At 47.1% G+C, this 24,619-nt stretch overlaps 1 protein-coding gene across 4 annotated transcripts in view; it reads left to right on the top strand.

The window, feature by feature from the left end:
* DSN1 (DSN1 component of MIS12 kinetochore complex) overlaps positions 1 to 24,619 on the top strand; it is a 293,642-nt gene that overhangs the window by 67,494 nt on the left and 201,529 nt on the right. For 3 of the 4 annotated variants that reach the window (XM_078681111.1, XM_078681103.1, XM_078681094.1), the window contains exon 2: positions 20,490 to 20,529. In XM_078681111.1, coding sequence (XP_078537237.1) covers positions 20,508 to 20,529 — 22 coding nt within the window. In that variant the 5' untranslated portion in view covers positions 20,490 to 20,507. Of the gene's footprint in view, positions 1 to 20,489; positions 20,530 to 21,215; positions 21,316 to 24,619 lie in introns of those variants that run through there. The other variant, XM_078681120.1, reaches the window with a different exon arrangement.

Consider the following 24,619-nt stretch of genomic DNA (forward strand, 5'->3'; position numbering starts at 1 on the left):
TTTTCACAGTAGAAAGAGCACACCGGGTTCCCGGAGGCCGCCCGAAACAGGGAGCTAACCCAAGGCCGATCATCGCTCGCCTCTTCAACTTCAGAGACAGGGATGCGATCCTACAAGCGGCTAGGAACTCCCCGCCGGTCCGGATCCATAACTCTACATTGGCATTTTTTCCGGACTATACAGCAGAAGTTGCACGGAGAAGGAGAACCTTTTTTGAAGTAAAGAAAGAACTTAGGGCCAGAGAAATTCCCTATTCAATGCTATTCCCAGCTAAGCTCAGGATAGTAGCGGACAATAAAACATGGTTCTTTGACTCTCCAGAGACAGCACAGGAATGGCTTGAGGGGTGGAGATCAGCGGCCCGCCCGCGCCGTTCTAACAGGACAGCCATGCACAGCAACGATGAAGCCCGTCCGAGTTCCCAAGCATCCTGGGGGGAAAAGGACCTCCACTCACCTCTGCACGACGTTCCGGAAACGGAAGATACGGAAGAATAAAGACTTCTCACAGCCACAATTGCAGATCACATGCTACGCTGGCCGGGCGTGCCGCCATGGACACTGGACGAAGGGCCCCCGGGACTGAGGAAGGGGGTCGCTGACTGCAGAGGGTCCTTCACCCCAGCGTGCAAGTACTATGTTTGGGGAAGGGTTCAAGCACTCTGCTGAGTTGGGGGGGCGGGCAGTTCTGAGTCCGTTGAGCAGGGGGGCAGGGTGGGGGGAGTTGGGGGGGGGGGGGGAGGTTTTCTGTTTTCAGGATGGTTGCACTGATAAAGATTGGAACTACATGGCATATACATATCGCTTAGCAGGCATTAGGCAACACAATCGAGCTCCTTCGGAGCACCGCGATGATAAATTCACGAACGGAATCTATGGCAGGACTAACTCAAGATGAGACCGAGAGGGTGGACACGGGAATGAGGCGACTTTCGCCGTTAGGCATTATGTCATGGAACGTACGAGGATTAGGGGACAAACTCAAACGGGGGCTAGTACTGCAGAGTGTAAGACGCTTTAATCCAGCTTTGGTCCTATTGCAGGAAACACACCTAACGGGTACAGCTACACGGGCCCTAGACAGGAAAGGTTACCGTATGATTACCCATGCAGAGTTCACTAGGGGGTCCCGGGGCACAGGAATCCTCATGCACCGCTCCTCGGGGTTCATCGTTCAATCCACGAAAACAGACACACAGGGTCGTTTTGCGGCCGCACATGGTCAATGGGAAGGGAGGCCATTGAATGTAGTCTCGGTCTATATTCCACCGGCACTGCACGCAGTTGCACTCTCGGATTTAGGAAAATTTCTGTTGGAGCTGCCTGAGGGTGATCTAGTCTTGGGAGGGGACTTTAATGCAGTGGCACATAATACACGTGATAGGTTCCCGATGCGAACACACGACCCTGGGCCCTCCCGCTTGCATGGCTTCCTGGAGGCACAAGGACTGGTGGACCTTTGGAGGCACAAGGACTGGTGGACCTTTGGAGGCACTTCCATCCGGAGACTCAACAATATACATATCATTCGGCAGTCCATGACAGCCTGTCGCGGATTGACTATCTCCTAACACTAGGACACGGCCTCCTCACTATTACTGACGTACAAATTAGACCTAGGGGAGTTTCTGACCATTCACCATTAACACTAACTGTCTCTAACCCTGAACGGTCCAGAACACGCGTTTTCCCGATCTTCCCGGGATACCTTAAAGTACCTCTGATAGCCAAAAAACTGAGGGAGGGTACGAGAGCCTACTTTACTGAAAACGAGGGATCAGTGGAGTCTCCCACCACCCTATGGGAGGCCTATAAAACGGTCCTTCGGGGGCAGGCCATCTCTATGATAGCGAGTCATAAACGTACACAAAAGCAAGAACTGGTAGACCTAGAAAATGAATTGGACAAAGCCAATACTGCCCATGAGACTAACCCGACCACGGATACACGACACGCACTACAATTATGCCAACAGCGTCACACTGACCATCTACGCAGCAGGGTGATAGATAGTTTAACGACCACACAACAAAGGATATACGATGTGGGCGACAAGGCCGGCAGACTCCTTGCCTGGTTAGATAGGAAGAAAGACGGACAAAGGGCCATTTTACAGCTGAAAGATAGCGCGGGTATATTACAAACCCACCCATCTCTAATAGTCGAAATTCTGGCTGATCACTTCCGGACAGTTTACACCCCCGGCACCGAGGTTACCCAGGAGATGGCGGAGACGTCTCTCGTGGGGATACCCACCCGCACTCTGTCACAGGCCAACAAAGATGAACTAGAGGTGGAATTGACCACTGAGGAGATTCATGTAGCTATAACCGCCCTGCACTCGGGGAAGGCTTTGGGTCCCAACGGGATACCGATAGAATTGTACAAGACAATGTCGGACACGCTCTCCACACCCCTACTCAATATGTTTCAGGACAGTTTGGAACGGGGACAACTGCCGCCCGACCAACGAGCAGCAACTATAGTGACAATACCAAAACCAGGCAAGCCACCTGAGGATTGCGGTTCATACCGCCCGATTTCTCTATTAAACGCCGAGAATAAAATCTTGGCAAAATTATTGGCCAATCGGCTGATGCCACATCTGGGGCATCTAATACACCCTGACCAGGCAGGATTTATGCCACATAGAAGCACAGCGATGAACCTAAGGCGGCTGCATGGGGTGATGGCACGGGTATCACTGTTAACAGAACCGGCGGCGATCCTCTCGCTGGACGCCAAGATGGCGTTTGATCTGGTAGAATGGCGATACCTGTTTGCGGTACTGGAACACATGGGCTTTGGCCCGAAATTTGTAGCATGGATCAAACTATTATACCAAGACCCGGTGGCGCGAGTGATGGCAAATGGCCGTCTCTCCAGAGAAATATCACTGAAGAGAGGTACGAGACAAGGTTGCCCGCTCTCGCCGTTACTGTTTGCCCTGGTCCTAGAACCTCTGGCTACTGTCATTAGGACTACCCGGTTGCTAAGAGGAGTGCAATGGGGAGACGGATGGGAAGACAGGGTGTCATTGTATGCGGATGACATGCTAATATACTTGATGGACTTACCGGAGAGTATACCGGCATTACTAGCGCTGTGCGAGAGGCATGGGACGACGTCGGGTTATAAAATAAACTGGACGAAATCAGTACTATACATGTTAAATGGCACACCGCCAGACCTGAGCACAAGCTGTCCATTGCTACTAGAGGAAGTCTCCTTCAGATATCTAGGGATCCATATAGCGCGAGCACATGATACTTTCAGGACCCTGAATCTTCGACCACTGCTCGAAAGATTGAAATCAGACATGCGACATTGGAGCACCCTCCCCTTGACGTTACTAGGCAGGGCAGCGCTATTCAAGATGATGGCGCTGCCCCGTTTTCTCTATGTCCTGGAAAATACACCGGCGATAGTCCCAGCACAGTTTTTCAGACAAGTCTCTAATCAACTATCGGGCCTGCTATGGGGGAACAAACCAGCGAGAGTGGCGCATTTAAAATTGATCAGGGATTGGTACAGTGGAGGGATAGCCCTCCCAAACCTGGAACTGTATTACTGGGCAGCACAACTTAAGATAATTAACCGATGGTTACATGGCCCGCGGGACGACCCGGCGTTGATGGCGGATAGGAAGCAACTAGGCGCTGCCACCCTTCTGGCCCCACTCTATGACAATGGACTACTTAGGAAACTGATAGGGCCCACTAGGCACACTGTGACACTGTGGCATAAAGCTCAGAAACGATTGAAATGGGAGGGTGTGATCACACGCATGACACCGTTATGGGACTCCAAGGCCTTGGGTAGTCTAAGACACATCAGGGGATTTGACCAATGGGACAACATAGGGATCTCAACAGTTGGGGACCTGTGGGCGGGAGGAGGAGTGATACCATTTGAAACACTCAGGGAACAGTACGACATGAGGGTAACTGAAACTTACCGCTACATACAGATACGGCACGCGTTGATGACAGCATTAGAACCTGATACCACGGTCCCAGAGTCGGCTCCCCTGGAAGACCGACTATTGACAGATTACATGGAGAATAAGGCTACATCTCTCACTTACCGTAAACTAATAAACAACTTGCCAGACCCACTACAGAAACTAAAAGACACCTGGGAGGAAGAGCTTGGGGAGCTAGATGAAGATTGTTGGAATGCCGCACTGGCATCCCCCAGGGAGGCCGGAATATCAGCAAGATTTAGACTGGTGCAGTTTAAGATACTACACCGAGTCTACTATACACGTACTATGCTTCACAAAATACATAGAGCTGAACATCCGCACTGCCTGCGCCAATGCGGAGCACAAGGCACCCTGTTCCATACTCTTTGGGAGTGCCCACAAATCATGATATACTGGCGGAGAATAACACGCACTATGGCTCAAACTCTACAACTGACCATTACACCTGACCCCAGGCTTTGCCTACTCAATATATGGGGCCCAAATGATTTGACGACATATGGGAGGCGATGGGTGGGGATCGGCATGATGTTGGCGAAGCGCGACATAGCGCAAAAGTGGGGAGCAGAGGAAACACCTACCATGGCCCAATGGTGTAAGAACATGGACGTAATTATGGTGACGGAGAGGGCGGTGTATAAACAAAGGTCAAACCCACGCAAATGGAATAAATTATGGCTACCCTGGAATACCTATAGGGGGGATATATGCGCGCCTCTGCCAGAAGAAACAGATATAGATAGCTCGGGGGAGGGGGAAGATGAGGACTGAGGTTGAAGGGAGGAAGATAGGATCGGGACAATGGGTAAGCTATAACAATAGGTGTTCACCGGGCGGGGCTACAGTTCATGAAAATCATAGCACGTTCAGACTATACCACTGCTTAGCTCGTAAACAATGTAATGATGATTGTGAGAATTGATGCCAAGTATCCAATCAGTGGCGTTTTTAGTTACTAGTTATAAAAACAGAAAATGTAAGTTGCTATAATGATTTAGTAGTGTGGCTTCAACATTCAGCCATACTCAATGTCGATACACATAAAAATGACTATTACAATGCAACAATAAAAAAAAATTAAAAAAAAAAGTGAACTTCCTTTTGCCGTTGATCCAATGACGTGCTGAGAAACAAATTAACAGTGAACTCCCTTTTTTTGCCGACGTGCCGTAACAACTCGTGTATAGGCAATCCGATGAAAGGTAATATTTTGAGACAATTGCGTGGTTCAGTGATGGGAAAGTATGCTGAAGTTGAACAATGCTCCAAAAATCACAAGAAACGGGTAGTGCGAATTCCTTCGGTATATTTATGCTTAGTTACTGCTTACAGCATCTATATACACTTGAAGGACAACTCCCAGCCGAATGGAAAAACCAGTGCGTGCCTCCTCCATTTACTGCCTTCCCATTATCGTAAGTAAACCTAGACATGCACACGTGAGTATGCGAGGGAAATCCAACATCGTGCGCTTGTGTGTATACAAGAACCTCTGAGACAGAGAGACATATTGAGAGGAGAGCAAGACTTGGATTGCCAGCTGCAACCACGTCTCTCCCCTTGATATGAATAGCTTCAAGGAAAGGATATGCCATTCCTGCCCACATCATGATCTTCATAGCCACTAGACTGTTGCGGTATAGTCCAGATACGGACTTTGGTGCTCTCCGACTGGAATAGTCACTCTCCTAGTTAAAGGAGTACATATAATCAGGCTGAAACATTCTCATAAGAAGGATAGTCAAGAATTTTTGTTCAGTGCTTTATATAAAAATATAATAGGCAGAATACAATAAAGGTGCCATGAGCAGGTCTAGCAGTAAAACACACAAATCATAAGTACAAAAGAACTCTTCATCATCAAAGATAGTGGCTCACTTAACATAAAAACCATAAAACATCACAATAATACAATAAATAAATACATAAACATATACAATTAATAAAATCAACAAATGTAAGAATCATAACCACTGAGCCATCCAGACGTGCAAAAATGCATTCAACCACCCATTGAATTCTTTGATTTCAAGGTAGCTTTTAAAAAGCTAGCAACATTAAAAATTATGTCATCAGTAAGCAATTTCCGAAACAAAAGGGCAGGTTGAGCTTGTGTAAAATGACGAGCCTTTAACAGGGGGTAAATATAGGTTTCCCTGGGAATATCAAAGTAGCTCCAGAAAATAGCAAAATGCATGGGTTCCCGTGGACACACCTGGTTGCAGTTGCAGGGTGCTAATTAATGTGCATCCTTGCATCCAGAGACAAAATCTAGAACTGTGGCACACCTCCTATCTGTAAAAGTCAGATTAATATCCCCAAAATTCGAGCACGCCAGTGTATCAAGCGAATGGGTAATGTAATGCTCATTTAAAATAGAGTTCAGAAGGGTTCCCTGTGTAGAATGATCAGAAGCAGGCCCTCCAAAAGTAAACATCTTAGCGGCTTATTAATTAGATCAAAGGAGGACTCACACAAGTAACCGATAGTTAAAGTCACCTGCCAGTATTCTTTGCAAGGCCTCCTATGTTGTAAATTTTTGAAATACAGACCCATCTCTCTGCTGCTCTTCCCAGCTAAAGTCATTGAAAAAGCCATCAACGCCCAACTCTGAGTTCATCTAAACCATAGATACTCTCAGTGTCCACGTGACCACAAAGTATGGTCAGTGGTGAGCCCGCGGGCTGCACTGATGCTAGCAGGATGGAGCGGGCCTTTGTGGTTAGTTAAATGTTGCAGGATGCTTTATTAGATTATTTCCCTTTATTTCAGTTAGCTTGTAAATTAAAAAATCCTCATTTATTTACATCTTTCTTAATTTTAGTGCTCTCTGAAGTAAACCGCAGCCCAGTGCTGCTGTTAACCCGGGGGGCTACATGTGAAGCTCAGGAGGGCGCAAGCGGGCCCCAGACCGCACTTTGAGTATCACTGATCTAAACGAACCACATCCTGGACTTCTCCCAATTGGTCTTCAGAAGCAACCACAGCACAGATACCACTTTCCTCGCCTCTACACTCAACATCCACACCCTCCTCGACTGCTGTCCTCATGAACCTTTCAGCTGCCTTCAACACAGTCTCTCACCACACCGCCTGTGCAAGACTCCAGGATTCCGGCATTTGCGACAAAGCCGTAGAATGGATCCACTCCTTCCTCCCTCACCGGTCGAACACAGAGAGTCAGACTTCCACAGTTCAGCTCAGAACCCACAGAGATCAGTTGCGTAGTGCCTCAGGGATCCTCACTGAGCCCCACCCTTTTCAACATCTACATGGCCCCGCTTGCAGCCATTTTCAGAAGCCACAGACTTAACATAGTCTCCTATGCCGATGACACACAGCTGATTTTCTCTCTCTCACATACGAACCTACAGCTGCCAAGATCAACTTCCACAATGGGAAAAGGTAGTCGCCACCTGGATGAAGGACAGTTGCCTCAAGCTTAACTTTGACAATACCAAAGTTCTCCCCCTGGGCACCACCTCCTCCGCCTGGGACGACTCCTGGTGACCCGCAGCTCTCAGAACCCTTCACACCCACAGATCATGCACAAAACCTCTGGATCATCCTTGACTATTCGCTCTCAATGAACAGCCTCCACTGAAGGAGCATGGGGACTTGAGGAGTAACTGGAATTTTCTTTCTCAAGTCTCAAAGACCGGCTTCCAGTACTGCAGAAGAAGTATTATTTTATAAGTAGTTTGAGAGTCTTGCCCAGGTTACTAGGAACACAGAGCAGATCATGTGCTTCGTACCCTTGACCAAAGTCTGGCTGCAGCTTTATGAACAACTGAGAGAAACTTCAGCTTCTTTGCCCTGTCAGATGGAAAAAACACCATTGCCATATCCGTTCTGAAGGGTGCCCCTATGGAAATTCTGTACATGTGCAGGTTCCAGTTGTCACTTTTGGTGGATTAGTAAATAGGCTATGTTGCAGGAGATGCATCTGAATAGCTTTTTCTTTGACAGGCATTGAATGATCCAGTTATCCAAGTAGCATACATACCAACATTTCAGGAGAGCAAAGTGGGAGATTTAAAAAAAAAATCGGGAGAATGGGGCTTTGAATCGGGTTACTGGCATGTATGAGCTTTGGAAGTGTGCTGCTGTAGGATCGGACATTTGAAACGCAAATGCACTTTTTTTCTTACCTTTCAGAAGCATGGAGCATAATGGCAGGCAGAGAGGGTGATGCAAGTGCTGGGCACTGGCCTGGCAGGTTGTTGGCAGTGCATGTACCCCCACCCCCATGTGGCAGCCCGGGCTGACCCCCCCCCCCCCCCAGTACTTCGCAGGTCTTTAAAAGACGATTCCCTTGTTAATGATGCTTTGTTGGTTTCTCACCCCTTCGAGAGCCTCTGCATCGCCACTCTTTGCTGGAGAATTAGCACTTTACACAATACCAAGCCCTGTCAGCTGAAACCCCCGAGGAATCGGGTTTTTGCTAGTAGGAATCGGGAGGCAGGAAACTAGCCTTCAAATCGGTAGTCTCACGCCTGAATCGGGAGGGTTGGCATGTCTGAAGTAGGGAAACATGTTCCAGCCATATATATATTTAGAAATGCTAATAGAGGCACCATCCTTTTTGTAAATACCCCCCGGGATATATCTGATGCAAACCAAAGGGCAGAACGTGGAATATGTGACTTTCTAGGAGCCGGAATTTCAGGAATGTTCGATGACCTTTTGTCATGCATTTGTGGAAGTATCAGATGCATTGTAATAATGAAACCACCCCTGAAATGCATGGTAATGAAAATTTCATTCAAGAGGAACATTTTTTTAATCAGCTTGACATTTCGAAGGTCTATGAACAGCCTGAATCCACCTGAGCTCCTGAGAATCAATAATATGATTAAGTGAAGACCCTTCTCTTTCTTTTCTTGAGGTACTTGGACAATAGTCTTCGTCAGCAGTAGGGAGTGAATTGCAGACATCTTTGCTTACTTCTTGATATGATTATGCGAGCACTACAGGAAAATCAATGTTAACGCCTACCTGGCTAATACACTCTGTTTAAATTCTCTGAAGATGCGCCCTGGCCTAGGATAGAAACGAAAACTGCAACTGCACAGAAGCTGCTTGCTACCCGCTCCCTGCATTTGTACTTCTACAGGGGGCATTTACGTTCCACAAACGCTTCGAGATCCTTGGTTTATCCAGTCCCTCCTCACCTGACACAAAAAAAACACAACTCCATTCCAGAACAGTTGGGACTCTATAGCCCATAGATGTTCATTGCTATCCTTCTTGCTCATCTATAGCACATTGTGCAGCGCTCTCCTCAGCACAGAAAAGATCATCGGCTCGGCATATGAGACCCAAGGGCGGCATAGTCCCACCTTCCTGATTACAAAACAGGAGAAAAAAGCCGTAAAGGTGTCAGAACTTCGGTGACACCAGTGTCAGAACCCCTTTCAGAGGGCCACAGGGTACACAGGGGTTACTGGGCCCAACCGTGGAGGTTGAGGCCTTTTACTCCTGATGTCCTGCAGCACGACCCACAAAGGATCCTGAGGGGCTGGGCCAAGTACCCCTTTTGCACTTGACTCTCGGAAGTAACGTGGTTGAGAAATCCAAGGCTCCTTTGGGTGAGGAGGTAGATACAGAGGAATAAACACAGACTCGCAACTCAAAATATGCACGGCAGCTGCAATAAATCGAGCTGGTCCCTTGCCTTGATGATGGTGCGCGGGTCCTCGGTCCCATGGCCAACTCTCTTCGATTGAAGTGTTGTTCAGGTTGCATGTCTTGTTGCTCCTGATGATCCCATCCGGCATATCGGGTCACTGTATCATCCCTGTGCACTGGCTCTGGCCGGTTCGACACAGAAAATTCCTTCACGGTCCCCCCTCCCGACACACTGGGTAGCGGCTCACCACAGCACTAGGGCAACAGCCATTCCAGCATGGCAAACTTCTCACAGAACCTCCTCCTGGCATACAGGTTCGCCGATTCCTCACTATGCATGGGCTCTTGCCCGATCAGTGCAACAATGCATACGGCTCAACTCACAGCAGTCCTCCTCCGGCATATGAGGTTCACTGCCTTCGTTCTGTACATGGGCAACAACGCGATGTGTGCAGGAGTTGTCTCCTCACACCTCGCAAAAGGGAGTTAACTTGACAGAGCTCACACTGTACCTCACTCCCTCTAAAGCTCTCCTCTTCATCATAGAGCACACTGGTCTTGGCAAGCTAGTGTTCCAGGCTCCAAGGCAGGTGGTCTTGAATTCCTTTTAGTATTTTCCCTCACCGAGCTGGGAGACTCGCAGGCATTGGCCCCCTGGTCCTGGTCACAAGCAGAAGTCTTGCAGAGCTTCCACTCCTCATGCAGCCTGGCTGGCAGCGGACAAATTTTCGGGCCTCAAGCTCCCTTTCTTATAGTCCATTTCCAGAAACCAAATGTGATTTAGAGTCTAGATCTTTGAAGTTTGTTTCGGGTCTGCCTCTTTTAAAGTTGCCACGCTCCCTCTTAAAAGCAGTCTGTCACGGCAGGTGAGACTCAAAAGTTGATAACCCCACCACACAGGCCCTGGATGTCAGCCGCAGTGATATGTGTATCAAAAGGTTAGCCCAGGGCCCCAGCCCTGGGCTAACCTATGATTCTCTTATCAGCCACATTGTTGGAAATGTCCCTTTCTGCAGGGTCACCCCAAACTTGTTGCCTTCCACCTCCCCTTTTTTTTTGCTGAATTTTTTAAATTTTATTTATTTATTTATTTATTTATTTATTTATAAAGTTTTATATAGCGCGAACAAGATCCCGAGGGATATCAGAGTGCTTTACAATATGATGGGAGGAAGGACAAAAATGCAATATCCATATCAAGTAGGAGAGAAAAAAAACAGGAATGGTGGCAGATTACAAGACAATTGCACCCAGGACGGTAATACGATAAACAGGTGTAAGCGGGCAACGAGGGTGGGTGTCAGTGTTTTATGTTGGCTTTAAGATTCTGGGCACTGTCAACCAGTGCTAAAGTGCATATGCTCTATACTCAAAACAAGGTATGATTGGCTTATCCACAATTGTCACTTTTAGTTTACTAAGAAGTCCTTAGTAAAGTGCACTATATATTCCCAGGGCCTGTAAATTAAATTCTACTAGTGGGCCTGCAGGACTAATTGTGCCACCCTCCTAAGTAGCCCTTTAAACAATGCTCAGGCCTTCCACTGCAGAGCCTGTGTGTGCAGTTTAAACTTCCACTTGACAAGTTAACCTACTTGCCAGGCCCAAACCTTCCCTTTAACTACGTATGTCACCCATAAGGTAGGCCATAGGTAGCCCTATCTTTTAAGTGTAATTTCCAATTGGGAAAGATAGAGATTTGGAGTTTGTTGTCTGTGGACTCACAATTTAAAATCACAACTAATGGTAAAGCCGGATTTTAAATTGCAAGTCTGAAAATCCCACTTTTAGAAAGTTGGTATTTTCTTACTTTAACCATTCTGTGCCTCTGCTTGTCTTTGAATACACACCTGGGATGGGTGACAGCTGGGCTTTGTGCATTCCCTCTAGACAGTCACATACAACGGGAGCTGGAGTGTAACATTTGCATCCTGATGGCCCATCACCAGGCTGATGGAAGTTCCTGAGGTAGATTGGTAGGGAAGATCTGACACGAGCACCAGAAAAGGGCTGTGTCTGTCCCCACCCAAAGAGCTGCATGCTCCCCTGTAGTGAGTCTGGAGCTAGGGCAGGAAATGCAAGCACCTTGTGATCTTCAAAAGCCTCTTCGAAGTCTCCTCCACTTCAAATGCACATTTGAGTAGAAGTACTGGACTCCTGACACCACCAAATCAGAACTTTGCTGGAACCAAGGGCATTCTGCCTGAAAGAAGAGCTGCTATGCTGAAGGATGGATTGCCACTTCTAACTAAACTGCTGTGCTGGCCTGCTAATTGCTGTGCTGTAGGAGGGACTGACACTTTGCTGCCTGCTCTGCTGTGTTGGCCTGCTGCTTCTTACCTGGGACTGAGAGGAACTGGACCAGCTCTCTGCATCCTGGTGTCCAAGTTTCTCCAAGTGCTTGTTGGCTTGCCTTCTGTTCTGTGACTATCTGGCTCACAAAAGACTTCTTGAAACTCTGCTGGTGCTGCTGGACTCTGCCATCTGTGAGTCCTACACTTGCATGAAGTGACCCTCCTGTCCTGGGCTTCAGAAGGGGGTTCTGCAGCTGTTTCCTGCAAAACATCGATGCAGTGACCCCTTTGTGCTGATCGTATCCGACGCAGTGCCCTTCAATGCCGGCACAGCGTGGATTCGATGACAAAGCGAGTCCCGATTGCGAGGTTCGATGACGCATCAACTCGGCCTCATGAATTGGAACAGATGCAGGGAGTTCTCTACACCAACGCTTGCTGTATACAAGGTGCTATTTGAAGCTGGCCCTGCATGGGTCCGGCTGCCAGCCTGCCCTCCATCATGGTTGGACTGAACTTTGTATTTACCCTGGTCTAGCAGGACCTCAAGTAACCTTTTAGCGCTATTGACTTTTAAGCACTGTTTTTGAATTCATCTTTAAAAATTCGTATCTCGACTTATAATGAGTGGATGTTTTTCGTTTTGTTTATAAACAAAAGAAGAGTGTCTAGAGAAATAGGTTTTGCCACAGTAGGGAGCAACAAACTCAAGCTTATGAGACGGCCTCACTGGGACCTTTAAAGAAAGCCCTCACTCACCACCTAGTGATGACATGCTTCATCATTGGGCTTCACCAAAGAGACCGAATGTCTCTTTGGTGTGCTGCAACGCCAGAATTACTGCGGAGCGGGATAGTGAGTTAAGGGCGTGTTGTGTGATACTAAACTAGTGAGTGATGAGGGTATTAAAAAGTCAGTAGTGTATCACAATGAAAATTTTATTCTATGACCACTAAGGACAATAATTAAAATAATGTGTATGGAAGCAGTCCACATTAAGTTGAGTGGAGGATTCCTATGCATCAGTCTTTTTCGTTTTGGTCTTGTTTTAATCGGATACATAGTCTCTATATTTCTTAACAGGTATTGAGTCTTTCTGTGGTGTTTTCACTGTGTTACTGTAATTAAAGTATGTACAAATACTTTACACATTGTCTCCTAAAGTTTAGACTGACTACTCTGTGCCGAGCTACCAGAGAGTGAGCACAGGTTAATTTAGGTTGTGTATCTGACTTACCCTGACTAGGATTGTGGCTCCTGCTTAGTGTATACTCTGCCAACCAGAAACCTTAATTTCTAACACCCATCCTTCCTGAGATGTGCCCAGGCCTCTTCCTTGTGCCCTCTCACTGAAAGAGCACCCATTTAAGTTTACAGGGAAAGCCTGCCCCTCCCCATTGCGCCCCCCCCTCCCCATTGCGCCCCTCCCTCTCCATTGCGTCCCACCCAATTACAGGAATGCAGCAATACACAAATCTGTCTGTGGAGTGGGGGTTTCTATCTCTCCTCACCTCATGATTCACTATGCAGGTTCAGGTCTCCCAAAATGGAACCTAGGGTCATCCATACATTGAACATTCACAGGCACACATATAGCTTACACAAACGGCTCATCACTTCCTGTATTGTACCACTCATAAGCACATGTACACCTAGCACACACATTTAAGAGGCATGCTCTGCACAGCACTGTATCCCTCATGTACTGTACCACTCATAGGCACAAGTACATCCTGCAAATGCATTCAACCTGTACGCACTACACAGCAATATAGTCTCCATATATTGTACCTCTCATAGGCATAAATAATTCCGGCACATGCACTCAGCATGCAGACACTGTACAGTACTGTATTATCCCTGTATTATACCTTTCCCAGGCACACATACACCCAGCTCACATATTACACTGTCATGTTATGGGGCACTACACACCAAGCCGATGTAGGCCAAGGATGATTTAAGCTCACAGCAGCAGAACTTTAACTGAGTGAGCCGGTATCCCTCACTACAGTGACACAGGTTAACAAGCATTGGCATAGCCAATAGGTCTCGCCTTGTGACCTTATAAGTGTTTAGCCAGAAATATTGACTTTGCCTTTAAGCTGTGCTGCACAGAAGTCTGCAGCATGCTGAAAAGTTATAATAAAGAAGTGTCAGAAGCATTTTTGTTACCTTATATATGACCAAGAAAGCATTATGTACAATTGAACGAGCATATTAAACTAGGGCTGACAAATAATCCAATTATAGCGAAGAACTAAAAAATGAGAGCACATTACATATATTGTTGGAATCCATATCTATCCACAAGTGAGGTTGTACACGCCAAATTAAATTTAACAGGGTCATTCATCATCAGGACAAAGTGTGGTAGCAACAGTGAGGGAGCAAAGACTTGCCCCTAATGTTTATAAGGATTTCCTGTTGTAAGGGCACTACAGGGAATTAATTACTACTGTATGTCGCAAATAGTTTTGTAAAAATTGCGAGGCAAAGGAGTCTAGGCTAAATACCACCCCCTTTAACCCCTTACACGCTGATGACGGAACCGCTCCGTCATCAGCTGCGGGTGCGCTGTGCTGATGACGGAGCGGTTCCGTCATGGCCCGCCCCGCTCGATAGAACGCTCCTGCGCGGTGCGAATTCCGCGCCTGCGCTGAGGGTTCTATTGAGCGGGGCGGGCCATGACGGAACCGCTCCGTCACCAGCATAGCTCAACCGACGCTGGTGACGGAGCGGTTCCGTCACCAGCATGCGGCAGCCTCGCGGCCGCCCCGCCCCCTTAGCACTGCGGCGGAATAGCCGCCGCAGTGAAGGGGTTAAAGGAACCATTGTACTGCTGTGTTTGTTTACAAAACTAGTCCGCCCTACTCTAAAGGCTGCCTGAATTTAACTATAATCTTAGGAAACACGATTTAGATGATTTGGATAAAAACGAAACATGAACAGAAACACTCACTAACTGCATCAGGCTAAAGGTATGTAAATGCTCCTTGAACAACTTTTCAGACATTTAGGACCTATATAGGGTTTTAGCCAGAAGATAGTAAAATCGATGACAGCAAATATTACTAATTGCAACCACAAATTAACAATAAGGATTTACTGTGTCCCAATACCACAATCAAAGGCTGGTGTTAAAAACTAGGATACAATTTGGTAGAACGATCTTACTCTAGGGACGGGGATTTAACCTGTCTCAAAGAAAAGCACCAGGCATTTCTTCCCATTTTGATGTTCTGGGAGAGCTTGAAGGGACAAAGACTGTTATTTAAATAAGAATCTGTCAAATCCTCCGTATTGTTTTACGTGGCAATTCTGTCACCCGTTTGCTTTAATAATCATGTAGGAATAGTTTTGAAACTCTAATAAACATGTAGTTATTTATTTGCTGTTTTATGTTTACATTTTAAAAGAGGGAAACGTGAGCTTCGGCTGAATTTCCAACCTGTTTAATCAGCATTCACACGAAAATGCATATTACGGCTGGAAATTCTAATCAGGTGGCAACCTTACTTGGCAACTTATGTGGTACTGTGTGTAGTGTAAATTTTTCCCCACGAAGCAAAAATGTGGCTAAAGCACCGTAGAAAATACATTTCCACAAAGTTAACTTGGCCTAAACAGCTTAGTTTTGTTCTTTAGTTAGTTCAAGGTCGGGCACTGACACGCCCCCTTGGTTTATGTTGATTGTGTGAACTGTGTAAAAAGGAGAAAGCTCCACAGCCACCCCTAACAACCGTTTAAATGTAATGAGTCAGGATGAGTGTTCCGCAGATAAGGGTTTCCAAGTGCAGACTGCGCCAAATACTGTACGTTTTCTAGCTGATGCCTCCAGAATACTGAAACTACGCGGATCAAATATTCTCCAATTACAACACGTGGTGTACATGAGCCGCAACAATCTAGTCCAAAAAACGGAACCAGAAAATATATACTAGAAATAAAAAAACAATACACTTGCCAACCAGCGATACAAAGATATAAGATGCATGCAGTGATGACACTCGAGTGTTCCTATTTAAAGCAGTGACTTCATATATCCAATAGAGGTGGGCAACAATGTTGCAAGAGGGTTGCCACTTAGCATAAAGAACTTATATTATGGACAAACTCTAGAACATTGAAGATTATAATACGCCTCTGTGTAACTCCATGTAGTGGAGTGCATGTGTCAACATTAATGAACGGCTAGAGCTTGTGTGATGCTGACGCACTGGCTCCTCAGAGCCTCTGCTTCCTAGCATGGTGGGGGCAGAGCAGGCCCTGCTTCGGTCCGGCAGCCGCACCGCTTGGTGACCCGCTGGCTGTAAAGCGCAGCCTGCGCCAGAGCTCGAGCGGCGCGCGATCAGGAAGCAGAATGATCTGAATGCGCTGAGGCCAACTGCCACAAGCTCTGCCACTAACGGCGTCCGGCCTGAACGACGGGTGCAGTCAGTCGCCAATTAGAGACCCACCTCCCGAAGCTCGCGACCAGCAGACAGCGGCAGCTCGGTTGTAGCGCTCATGCCACCCTGAGGCCCCCTAGAAGCCACCCTGGTGTACTAAACCGCCCATGGCCACCAGCCGCCTCGCACAGCAAAGCTAGAATCGTGACCTGTCAGTTCCCACTTCCAACAAGGCATTCCCGTAATCTCACCTCAAGCCACCACTGATAGCTGCGTCTAATTAATGTCTGTAAAGTAAATTAAGAGAGTTGGGCAAGCTGCGCTGTGCAGAACGAAAGAAAGGCGTGGCCACCATGTTTAAAGATATAGGGCCAGATGTAGGTAGGCTTTTACCGGTCGGTAACGGCCGAATTCGGCCGTTACCGACCGGTAAAAGGCATTTGAGATGTAGGGGGCAGAATCGGTAAATTTACCGTTCTGTAAATTTACCGATAGGTAATTTTACAGAATCTGTAAATATACCGGTCGGTAAATTTACTGACCGGTATATTTACAGAATCTGTAAAATCGATATGTAGGTGGGACTCTTATGAGTCCCACAAGGCCTTAGAAATCGGTATTTTACCATCAAATTCAATTTGATGGTGAAATACCGATTCAGGTGTGCATGCAAATGTGCGCATGCACACCTGTGCCATATGACAGGCAGACCTGCCCTTAGGGCAGGTATGCCTGCCATATGGCCCCCGAACCTTTTTTGGGGGTGCTAGAGGGTGTCAAAGTGACACCCCCTGCACCCTTGCCAAAAATCTGTATTTACCGATCGGTAAATACCGACCTGTAATGCCCCATTCATTCCTATGGGCTTCATAGCCCATAGGAATGAATGGAGCATTACAGGTCGGTATTTACCGAATCGGTAAATACCGACTTTTACCGATTCGGTAAATAAACATCTGGATTTCCCTACATCTCCCCCCTTCATATTTACCGACTTTTAAATACCGAATCGGTAAAATTCGGTATTTAAGGGTCGGTAAATATGCTTTACCTACATCTAGCCCATAGTGTTGTGCCGTGCTGATGAAGCAGGGCTCGACGAATCATAAAAAATGCTCTAGACCTGCAGGTCTAGTAAACTACAAAATCTCCTCGACCTAACTTAAATGAACTTGACCTCAAACTCTGAAAACTGAGAAAATGTGACAAGTTAACAAGATTTAAAAGCATTTTTATTGTTCATTTACTTTGTGAGCAATAAAGATGCCTTTAAATCTTCCTATCTTGTCACATTTCCTCTGCTTTCAGAGGCAGAGGTCAAGTGTCAAGTTTGTATTCCTACTCGCCAGAAAGGGCGAGTAGGACCTAAAAATAGCTTGTCCTTAATCAATCTCACTCGCAAATGCGAGCGGTCGAGTGAATTTGTCGAGCCCTGTGAAGGAATAAAGTATGGCGTCCCACTATCAGGTTTCCCTGTGTTTTCGGTGAACAATCCGAGCAGCACCAAAGGTTTAATACCAAAACCCAGAACAAAACAAGCGTGCGCCTCCCACTATAAGGAGGCAGCAGGGGGAGGGGAGAGAGAGGACGGGGCATGCAGCAGTTTCCCTTGCACGAGCGAGTTAATTACAAACCTATGGTTTGAAAGCTCGCCCGCCCAGGGAATCGCCAGACGTGCACGCATTGCCATTGGAAGCAATGCAACGCATGCACGTTTTTGCCTGCAAAGCTGTGCTGATGGCTAAAGGTCGTTTTCCTAAGCGGCGCTGTGCGTTGCGTAGGCAAGACCTAAAAGGACCTGTGCGCTCCTACTGATCACTACAAGGTATGTTGCCACCACCACGCTCTTGTCGCTTAACTCTCACCACTATAAGGGTAGCGCTTTGGGCTCCCTTCCCAGTCCAACAAGACCACAATCCGTGAGACAAGCCTATGTCATGGTGCAAACGCATGATCCGTGTTTGCCTATATCAACAAAAATCAGATTAAGGATCCAGACATAAGTACAGTTGGGCAGCACTCAGGGCAGGGGTGTGCATCCATTGCTAGACAGAGGAATTTTCGATCCCAACAAAAGGCTATATTTATAGCACCCCCAATCGTGGGATTTAGAATCCTTACTTTCTGAAGTTTCTCCTGCCCCAAGGTGGGGTCGACCTCAAAAGTTATGGCTAGGCATAATGTAGTACAATCAATTTTGTTTGGGATTTCCAATGCATGTAATAGAATCCAAATTTGGGGAAAGATTGATGGTTAACGCAGGAGGAACTCTGAATCTCCACTGTCTGCCAGACTCCATGTTGAGTTGGTGATGATTATTGAGCCGTTCTTGAAATTTTCTCAGTTTGGTTTCCTGGTAATGCCTTTTATTTATTACTATAGGCCATTTTAATAATACATACAATGGAAATACAACAGAACAAGCATTTGCAAGGCAATAGGTCTCGCATTTGTGAGAGTTTAAGCTATTGGCATTGTAAATGGCAATGCCTTTAATTTATGTTTTAAAAATGAACACGTAAATAAAAGGCATCGTCATTTACAATGCCAATAGCTCAAACTCTCACAAATGCGAGACCTATTGCATTGCAAATGCTTGTTTTTCTATGGCTTGTGCTATGGTCCTATGGCACGCAGTCAAGCCATTTAAAAAAAAAAAAGTGCTTGAATACTATTCTGAAGGTTTGCAGAACTGCAGGAAATCGAGCATTGTTCTGACATTTCCTGGAACACTGACGAAGCCCCCGGGCTCCCCTACCACTGCGCCTCCTGTACAGTTAGAGCTGCGAGCACTCTGTACCCAGCGGGAGCTCGCCTTGCCATCAGCTGTTGTTTCTGGCACGCGCCCTCTAGTGGCCCGGTGTTGGAGAAGAGTTTGTGCGCGGCTGACGTCAGCGGCATGGCTGACGTCAGCGGCATGGCCGCCTGGGCTTGGAGGCTGCTGAAGTGCGGGATGGGCACACGGGCAAATAGTTGCTGGCGGAGCAAGGAGTTGTGCGGGGGCACGCGGGCAGCCAAGAGGGAGCCGGAGCCTCAGGAGGACGTGCGGGTGGAACGACGGGGTGCAGGGGCGCCTCCCGCTGCCGCCAGCAGCCATGGCGAAGGCGCTAGCTGCGATCCTCGGGACTTTACTTAGACTTATGGCTGCGGTGCGGGAAGGCGAGACCTACACAGGTAAGGAGAGCTGCGACCCCTGCATTTGGGACAGATCTGGGTGCTGGGAAGGGCGGTCAGACCCCCTGTTTGTTGTGCTTTTGGTTGATGGTCGCCGGTGCAGCAGAGAACCGGTGATATGGGACGTCGCTTGCCCCTGTGGTGCTGACAGAGCCCCAGCCAAGCTAAGGGGTGCACGGAGACAGGGGGCATTGTAGTTTAAGGGGAGTGTGTTCATGTAGAGGCCCGTGGGGTGGGTGAGCCCTTCTCAATCAGTGCATGCAATAGTGTGCGGACTTGGCAAACTCCTCACCTGTGACTCGGGAGCTCTCTGGCAGCAGGCGCCCTGGCACGGCACATGTCAGCAGCAACTTCAGGGTGGCGCCCAAGGCTGCCCCTTACCTCGCCTGAAACTGCCCCCCTGTACCCCCTCTGGTCTGTAACAATATTTTTCTATGCTTCCATTCCTGTCCAACGATGGTGAGAGTTTTCACAAAAGCGAAAGTGAAACTGCGTGCTGACTTGCCTCCCAAGGGGGACAAGTGATCGGCGCGGCGCGTTCACATTTCCAGTCTGGCCTGCGCGTGCCCATCTCCTGTCTCCCATGAGAGCCCTTAAAAGCCTAGTCGACGACAATAGGTCCCGCTGGCGTCAGCGCTGCGCACTGCCTCGCCAGGTGCGAGACCTAATTAGGGGATATAAAAAAGTTTGGAAGCCACTTCAACCTTCTTTGCATGCTGAATGTATAAGTGTGTTGTGAAGAAATTTCCGCAAAAAAATCAGATCTAATCCGCGTAAACATGCTGCATCCTGTGAACTAGGCCGTCTTCTTATCCTACCAGTGGAACCATGCACTTGGGTAATCAGGCGTCCGATTTGGTCGGGGTCCTTTCAGGTGTCATGTAATTCACTGGTATATACACCCAGTTTTCTATGGAATTTACTGCACTGTTTTATTACTGCATAATATTGTTATCTCCGATGTTCAATCAAATAGTTTGGCTGATGTATGTTTTATTCCTGTATATTTTAGAACCCCATAGAAAAGAGGATGCAAACAGATGAAGGCCTTGGTAAATACTTATTTTTTTTCCTTTTAGCAAGCTTTAGTAAACCTCTTAGTCTATTCTGATGCTTGTCGTAGTTAGGCAATGAGTAAATACGCGTTATCAGGGAAATTGTACAGTTTAAGTGGTGGTTATTAAGTTCATTGGTGCTGCTCATGTGTTAGCTTTTTTGCAGACATGTAAACAATTCTTTGTGGATATTCTCCCTTCTTTCATTTGGTTCTTTGTTTAATTGGCACAAGCAAGCACAGCCATTTTTAAATAGCGCTGTATGATTAATTCTGTTGTTTGACATTGTAAAAGCTATTAAAATGTTAGTTTTAAGAAATACAAGGCCCGGACCAAAGTCATGAAGAAAATATTTGTTAAATTAATTTGCGCCAATCCAATACCCTCTCAATCAGAGGTAAAAAAAAGCACATATCTTCGTTTTTCTCATATGTGCGTTTGAAATCGCAGTAGAATTTGTGTAAATTTGCCCTTTTTGTTTTGCTCGATGTAACAAACCACCAAGTTTTTTAATCTTCTCCAAATTTGGGTTCCTGCTGCTTACCCCCCAACTCACCCCCCCCTTTTATTTTGGTCTTTGTGTGCCTAGTTAGTCGTTGCCTCCAGCACCTCTCCTGCTACACAACATTCTCACTGAATGCATATTTCCTTCTATGGTTGTTTGTTCCACAGATGTTGCACTACTAACTCAGGTTAGCAAGTCTCGGGTAAAGGTTGGTGTTCTCTTGATGTCAAGACTTGCTTGAGTTGAAAACATCTAATAGACGCAGACTTCGCATCTAAGTAAGCCTCATGTATTCAATGCATGTCTGCTGTTGCAACCATTGTATTTCAGCGGTATAGTGATGTATGAGTAGGCCAAACCTTAGCCTGGCTACTTTTATCCTGAAAGTTTGTAACTGAAACACGCTCCATATATGCATAAAGACACATTCTGAGTGACTGTGTCCATGCCATGATGTCCTTGTGCTTTACTTCCACTATTGATTACATTCCTGGAATTATCTCCAGCTTTCATAAGGTTTCTAGGGAAAGATATGATGCTTTTTTTAATGCATTAATCTCTCTGCTTAACTGCTAGAAGCAAATTTATAAGAAACCAAATATATTTTACCAGTGCTTACATGTAAATCAGAAGCCATGTTTCTATGTGTATCTGCATAGATCGCAGTCGGTGCACTCTGTATTCACTGCGTCCTCCTAACTATATCCTCTGCCGTTTTTTTGGGTTGTTTGTGATCTTTTCATACACTGGAATATTTGTGCTGATGTTTTGCGCTATGCCTCAGTTAAGCCTTTTTTGGAAGCTTTTAATGTCCATGAGAAGCCAGGCATTCTCCAAAACTACGAGACATGAAGCTAAAGACTTTTAGAAATTGGATTATGTTTAAATAAAGACTTTTAGATTTGAAACGTTATGATTATTCGTGTACTGGCAGGTGTCCATTCTCTTTCTACTTGTTTTTTTATGTTTCCTCTGTGTTTAGATTGTTTTTAAAAAAATTATATCTAACATGTTTTGCTCTCAAAATCCAAGTGTGTAAATCAGTTGCATTCTCTCAGGAACTTTTCCTAACTACTAACTTAATTTCTTCATTTCTTTTCTCACTGAAGTCATTTGATCACACAGCTGTAACAATGGAGTAGTTTAAACTTCAAGAACTGTGGAATGCTTTCTAAATTTTTTGGTGTGGAATTTTAAGATTTCTGCTTAACAAAGAATCTGAAAATGTAGTTGTGAATGTTGTATTTGTTTATTGCAACTGGCAGATAACGGCCTTGTTTTGTTACAGGTTCGTACCTGATAGATCAAACCTACCTCACTCGGTAATACTGCCTCACTGTAACACTTGGCCAGCCAGTGCTTTGCAGGTTTTTAGCTCTTTTGAAGTTGGGTTAGGTATTCCATTTGCCTTTTCCTCCAGCTCGTCCCTGGGGCGTTCATGAGCAGGGGAAGCACTCAAGCCTTTGCTGGTGCATGATCGGCTCCATACCAAAACAAGCATTTGCAATGCAATAGGTCTCGCATTAGGAAAGTTTGAGCTATTGGTATTGTAAATGGCAAAGTTTTTATTTATGTTTTTTTTTTTTTTAAATAGCTAAATTAATAGCTTTGTCATTTACAATGCCAATAGTTATAACTTTCGCAAATGTGATACCTATAGCATTTGTAATGCAATATGTTTTGTATTTACAAACCGCGAGAGGACAAAAATACCGCAAATCAAACATTCTCGACGACAGAGAGCCCCTGAATTTGGTGTTGTCCTTGTCATTTTTCAACCCAGGTCATGCTGGTGCATTGTCCTACACACGTCAGGAGGTTTGACAACGCTGGTGTAGGGGCTTTTAAAGCAGAAAAGACGACCACTCCTTTCATAGCACCGTCCTCAGTCACCTATCATTGATGCCACTGTAACCAGCAATCCAGAAATAGCATTGCGCGCACGACAGTGAGACACTGTGCACTTTAAGTCCCCACACAACACAAGTGCACGCGATCAGACCCTTCACACCACCGGGCATACAGCGCACCCTCTCGCCCCCCACCAAGCGCCATAAATCAATGTCAGCCACGGACACCCTGTCACCTTAGAAACAACAGTGTACACATACTATCACCGAACAGACCCGTGCACACTCGCGGCACTGCACACGTTCAGCGCTGATGCAGCAGTGTGCAGTGACACCTCCCTCGCTGCACTGTGCACCTGGCCAGTGAGTTTGCAGCGCCGCCTTGCACAGCCCGTGCGCATTTGCACTGGCGCCCTGTACAGGACTGTGCACACTGCCAACCCCGAAAGTGTCAACCCTGGCACAGAACTTTCAAACTCTACCCGCTCTACAGAACCCACCGAGCTACCTTCCGGGGCCGTGGCCGCCCAGCCTGCAGGAGGGTGCACAGAAGGTGCCTTTATGCCCAATCTGCACTTTTTCCGCCGTAGCGCTCAAGCCTGAGGACACTCACTCACCCAGCCAGCATCAGCCTGAAGTTTGCCATCCCGGTCTCGGCTCCGCGGGTCCTAGAGTTGGAGATGCCCAGGGGTGGCCCTAGCCCGTGCCCAGGTACCCGAGGGGTGTGGCGCAGTATCCTGCAGTGCCAGCACCTTCCCCCGTGCGCGCCTCACTCACTCAGCTCCAACCCTCACAAGTCCCGGCCGGTACACTTGGGCTCTCCGAGAATGCGGCCCGCTTTAAGAGGTGGGAGGGGCAGGGCAGGGTGGGGCAGATACCCGGCCCCGCCCGCTGGAGCCGCAGCTCTCACTGGATGCTGCGGGTCTGGGGGAAAGTGAAGGGCTAGTGCACTTCGAGCTGTGTTAACCCGTTCCAGAGGGTGCGGAGAGGCCTGGACCACAGGGAAGAGAAGGGGAGGGGGCACTGGGACAGGATGGGTCTGGCGAGAGAGACCCTGGATCAGTGGAGAGAAGCCACGGGCGAAGGAAGAGAGGCCACGATCGGTCGGGGCAGCGTCACAGCACCCGATGGGAAGCAAGATGGGAAGCAGGCAGCCCGAGGTGAGGCTGCCGTAGCCAGTGCGAAGAGAGACGGTCTCCTCGAGGTTGCGTCCGGTGAACTTGGGACTGCAAGGGAGAGGAGTGTGCGAAACAAACAAGTCAAAACGAAACCTAAGAGCCGCGCGCGTGAGCTTCTACCGTAGACAGGTCACGTCGCGCGGCTCTTAGGTTTCGTTTTCCTAAGCGCATGGCAGAGTCGCGCTCGCACACATGCGCGCTCACGAGGTCAAATCCGAGACGGAAAGCGCGTGCACCTCCTTGTCCCAGCGCGTGCACCCCCCCATTTACAAATACTAAAAGTATACTAAAGTATACACGAGGTCCGTTCGCTACGCTCGACCTAAAAAGGACTGAAATGTGCTTGTGTAAGTACGTTGAGAGCACTCGTATGATCGTTTATGCATGACCTTGAAGCACATTAAGACAGTTAAAAAATACAACGGCTATAAAATGACTGAAGTGGTAGCCGTTTGCATTACCTCTCACTAAGACCTCAGCCAAATTGAGAAATAGGAAGTACTCCCATCCTGACAATGTCAATAAGAACCAAGTTGCATGCCAAAGATTCCAGC

Source organism: Lissotriton helveticus, chromosome 1_1 (genome assembly GCF_964261635.1).
Source record: "Lissotriton helveticus chromosome 1_1, aLisHel1.1, whole genome shotgun sequence".
In the NCBI taxonomy this organism is placed as follows: domain Eukaryota; kingdom Metazoa; phylum Chordata; class Amphibia; order Caudata; family Salamandridae; genus Lissotriton; species Lissotriton helveticus.